Here is a 4,803-nt window from a genome sequence, read left to right as displayed (position 1 = left end):
GTCATTCAATAAAAACAACAAATACTATGAAACATTTTGTCCTATTAAGACTTGACGATATCTACATTACCCAGTGGCCCTGTACTAATGAATTAACCTTTTCGCAATTTGATACGTTCAGACGTGTGGCATATCCATATTTGTTAGTTGGTGCATAAGAAGTAGTCAAATAAGTGAGGAAATATCTCACAATAGTTGCGTTAGTTGCAGTTGAATAGGCTAGGAGTGTTGTTAAAGTATAAGATAGAGAGTTGCTAAACTTAAGGAAGCACTAGACATTGAGGCCTTGAGTTTAGTAAAAATTGTTGAATGGATTTTGTATTTAAACTTGGGGTTGTATAGAATCAGGTAGGAGTTGAAATCAAATAAAATTACAGGCTATTTTCTTGCCTTAGAAAGAAGATCTATCAGCTTGGTATCAGAGCTAGGTTTATAATGAGAACCCATAAGGAGCGAATAGAGAGTATGGAGTCAAGTGTTGGAAGTTTGCAGGAAAGTTTCACTCGTTTGGAGCTGGGATTTGGTGAGAAGTTGCAGCGACTGGAAGCTGCGATTAGCAATCTCACTGAAGCTGCCATGATACTACCGGAACCCAAGTCCAACCAAGTTTTTGAGCGAAGTGGATATTCATCAAGTGATCGAGGTCATGAGCACGTAGGAGGAGACTGCCCCATGTTTTCTTCAAAACTCGCAAGGCTGGAATTTTCCAAGTTTGCGGGAGAAGATCCCAATGAATGGCTCCATAAGGCGGAGCAATTTTTCAGGTTTCAAGGCACTACAGAGCTACAAAAAGTGTCCTTGGCCTCCTCCCATCTTGAAAAGGAAGCAGATCAATGGTGGCAATGGTTGTATTGAGCTTTCCAAGAGGAAGGAAAAGAAGTTATGTGGAACGTCTTTGTAGAGAAGCTGTGATCGCGATTTGGACCAACAGATTGCGAAGATTTCGATGAATCTTTATCCAAGATTCAATAGACATGTTCTTTGCGGGATTACCAGCGAGAATTTGAAAGATTAGGAAACAGGGTTCGTAATTGGACTCAAAAGACACTTGTAGGTACATTTATGGGTGACCTCAAGACAGAAATTGCTGATGGGATTAGAATGTTTAAGCCAAAGACCCTTAAAGAAGCCATTAGCCTAGCCAGGATGAAGGATGATCAATTAAGCCAGCAAAAGAAGGTGACTAGGCTTCCTGCTGCTGCTGTGGTGAGTTCGACTTTGACCAACCCTAGGCCAGTCTCATCAATGAAGCGGATATCATGGGAAGAGATGCAAAGACGACGTGCACAAGGACTCTACTTCAACTGTGATGAGAAATTCCTTCCTAAACACAAGTGTAAAGGTCCGTAGTTGTTGCTGTTAGAAGGAAACCTGGAGGAGGATGAGGAGGTACAAGAAGGCCTCAAAATTTTGCTTCATGCTCTCACAGGATGGTCCACTTCTCGCACCATGAGAATTATGGCTAGAGTCGGCTCCCACGAGCTAGTTGTGTTCATTGATAGTGGGTCGACACATAATTTTATTAACGATAGAGTTGCGGAGCTATTGCAACTTCCAACAATCCCAACTGAACCTTTCAATGTGAAGGTGGCCAATGGTGCACCCCTCAAATGTCAGGGGAGGTTCGAGAATATTAGATTGTGGCTACAAGGTATCCCATTCACCCTAACTCTTTATTTCTTACCACTAATTGGATTGGATATGGTGCTAAGGGTCCATTGGCTCGAACAATTAGGCACGGTTATGTGTGACTGTAAAAGAATGACAATGGATTTCATGTGGGAAGGACGTCACCATCGCCTAGAAGAAATTGATCATAAGTCGATCCAACCTGCCGAACTTAGAACCATATCAAAAGAAGTGAAGCAAGGGAATTCTTTATTTGCTATTTGTTTACAGATGACTGTAGATGAGGGAATTCCTATAGAGATGCGATCACTATTGCAAGAATTTGAGGATTTGTGCCAGGAACCAAAGCAGCTACCTCCTTCACGAGAAATTGACCATCAAATCAACCTCAAGGAAGGGACCGAGCCGGTTAATGCACATCCCTATCGGTATGCTCATTTTCAAAAGGCCGAGATAGAGAAACAAGTACAAGACATGCTCAACATGGGAATAATCAAGACTAGCACCAGCCCCTTTTTTTTGCTCGTCTTGTTGGTAAAGAAAAAAGATGGGACGTGGAAATTCTGCACAGATTACAAGGCCCTTAATGCTGTTACTATCAAAGACAGATTCCCAATCCTAACTGTGGAAGACATGCTAGACGAGCTATATGGAGCAGCTTATTTTACTAAGCTTGATATGGTATCTGGTTATCAACAGGTGTGAGTCCACCCTAATGACACTCACAAGACGGCTTTCCGCACACACAATGGTCATTATGAATATTTGGTCATGCCCTTCGGACTGTGTAATGCCCCCTCAACTTTTTACTCTCTTATGAATTCAATTTTTCGGCCATTCTTAAGAAAATTTGTGCTAGTTTTCTTTGATGACATTTTCATTTATAGTTCGGATTGGGTAACACATCTTGAGCATGTTCGAAAGGTTTTCGAAGTATTGAGACACCGTCAATTCTTTATTAAACTTCCCAAGTGTGCCTTTGGACAACAGGAGATCGAATATTTGGGTCACACCGTCTCTGTACAAGGGGTGAAAGTAGACCCTGGAAAGGTGAGAGCTATGATTGAATGGCCTGAACCTACTATTGTGTCTGAATTGCATGGTTTCTTAGGCCTTACAAGTTACTATCGAAAGTTCGTGCAAAACTACGGAAGTATAGCTCGACCTCTCACTAATCTACTTAGGAAAGGCCAGTTCACAGGGGGCAAGAAAGCTAAAGATGCATTTGAAGCTTTAAAACAAGCCATGTCGTCGACCCCAACCTTGGCCATGCCTAATTTCGATGAACCATTTGTCATAGAGACGGATGCGTCAGGAGAAGGCATTGGAGCAGTCCTAAGCCAACAAGGGAAGCCCATAGCCTATATGAGTCGAGCCTTAGGAATTGCAAAGCAACCTTGGTCCACTTACGCTAAGGAAATGCCAGCCATCGTACAAGTAATCAAAACATGGCGACCATATCTTCTGGGACACAAATTCTATATCCAAACAGACCAACAAAGCCTTAAGTATTTGACTGAGCAGCGCATCACCACGCCTGAACAACAAAAATGGGTGTCCAAGTTGCTAGGATATGACTACGAGATTTCATACAAGTTGGAGAAAGAAAATTCAACCGCAAATGCTTTGTCAAGAAGGTTAGAGAGTCCTAGCTTACACACTTTATATACTTCTCATGACTCTCTATGGGACGAGATTAAAAGAGAGACACAATAGCACCCTTATATTTTGCGGATCAGCTAGCAAGCTACAGACAAACTTGGAGCTCCATACATGTGGCACAACGGGCTTGATTTTTTATAAGAATAGCGTAGCTATTCATCGGACTCTCCAATCATACCAAAACTTCTCCATGAATTCCTCAACAACCCCTATGGAGGTCACTCTGGAGTACTACGAACGTACAAACGCTTGGCGCAATAATTCTATTGGCCATCCATGCACCAATCGATTCAAAAGTATGTTGCTGCTTGTGCAGTGTGCCAAAAAAATATGTCGAAAACCCTCTCCCCAACCGGACTCATGCAACCATTGCCCGTTACTTGTCAAGTGTGGGATGACATAACCATGGACTTCGTGGAAGGGCTTCCACTTTCACAAGGGAAAAGCATATTCATGGTCGTTGTAGATCACTTGAGTAAGTTTGCTCATTTCTTGCCTCTATCCCACCCATATACGGCTAAAACTGTTGCTAACAGATTTATAAGAGTAGTTAAACTTCACGGGATGCCAAAATCTATTATCAGTGATAGAGATCCCATCTTTGTTAGCCATTTTTTGTGTGAATTCTTCAAGTTGTCAGGGACCAAGCTACACACGAGTACGTCCTACCATCCCCAAACGGATGGACAATCCGAAGTGGTCAACCGATGTTTGGAGCAGTATTTGTGTTGCTTTGTATCCTAGCAGCAGAAAAGATGGAGCACTTACCTGCCTTGGGCCGAATTCTGGTACAATACTACTTACCATAGCTCAATTGGAATGACTCCCTTCCAAGCACTCTATGGGAGGACTCCATCGGCAATTCCGTATTATTCAATTGGCACATCACCTGTTAATGAGGTAGATAAGGCTTTGGAGACAAGAGACAACATCCTCAAGCAACTAAAGTCTCACTTGCATGTTGTTATTAATTGAATGAAGCAAATGGTGGATTCGAAGAGAAGGGAAGTCGATTATCAAGAGGGTGATTTGATATTGCTTAAGCTTCAGCCATATCGTCAGCATACTGCTTATAAAAGAGCCCATCAAAAGCTAGCCAGCAAGTATTTCAGGCTGTATCGAGTGGAAGAGAAGATTGGTAGAGTTGCATACAAGCTTAAGTTGCCGGAGGATGCCCATATCCATCATGTTTTCCACGTCTCAATGCTCAAGAAATATGCGGGAGATGACAACTCTATTGGTTCTGAATTGCCACCAATGAATGATGATGGTGATGTAGTGGTGGTACCTGAGGCTATCCTGGATACACGCTGGGTTCAAAAAGGGTCTGGCTTGGTAGAGGAAAGCTTGGTGCAATGGAAGAATCTTCCAAGGGAAGATGCGACATGGGAAAATACTCAACAGTTGAAGAACCAATTCATTAATCTGAACCTTGAGGACAAGGTTCCACTTCAAAGGGAGGGTAATGATACATTGAGAAGGTCAACAAGGACCCAAGTCAAGAACCCATGA

At 42.5% G+C, this 4,803-nt stretch overlaps 1 protein-coding gene across 1 annotated transcript; it reads left to right on the top strand.

Moving 5' to 3' along the window:
* Nucleotides 1–465: 465 nt before the first annotated feature.
* Nucleotides 466–4,803, top strand: LOC148851597 (uncharacterized). The gene is made up of 6 exons (XM_088945694.1): nucleotides 466–654; nucleotides 997–1,206; nucleotides 1,900–2,328; nucleotides 2,620–3,266; nucleotides 3,932–4,079; nucleotides 4,273–4,803. Exons 1-6 carry the CDS (start codon nucleotides 466–468, stop codon nucleotides 4,801–4,803), a joined length of 2,154 nt encoding a protein of 717 aa, XP_088801820.1.

Source organism: Nelumbo lutea, chromosome 5, assembly GCF_056320005.1.
Source record: "Nelumbo lutea isolate HS-2025 chromosome 5, American lotus-T2T, whole genome shotgun sequence".
NCBI lineage: Eukaryota > Viridiplantae > Streptophyta > Magnoliopsida > Proteales > Nelumbonaceae > Nelumbo > Nelumbo lutea.
The sequence above is the reverse complement of the archived record's forward strand: the minus strand, read 5'-3'. Positions and strand labels throughout refer to the sequence as shown.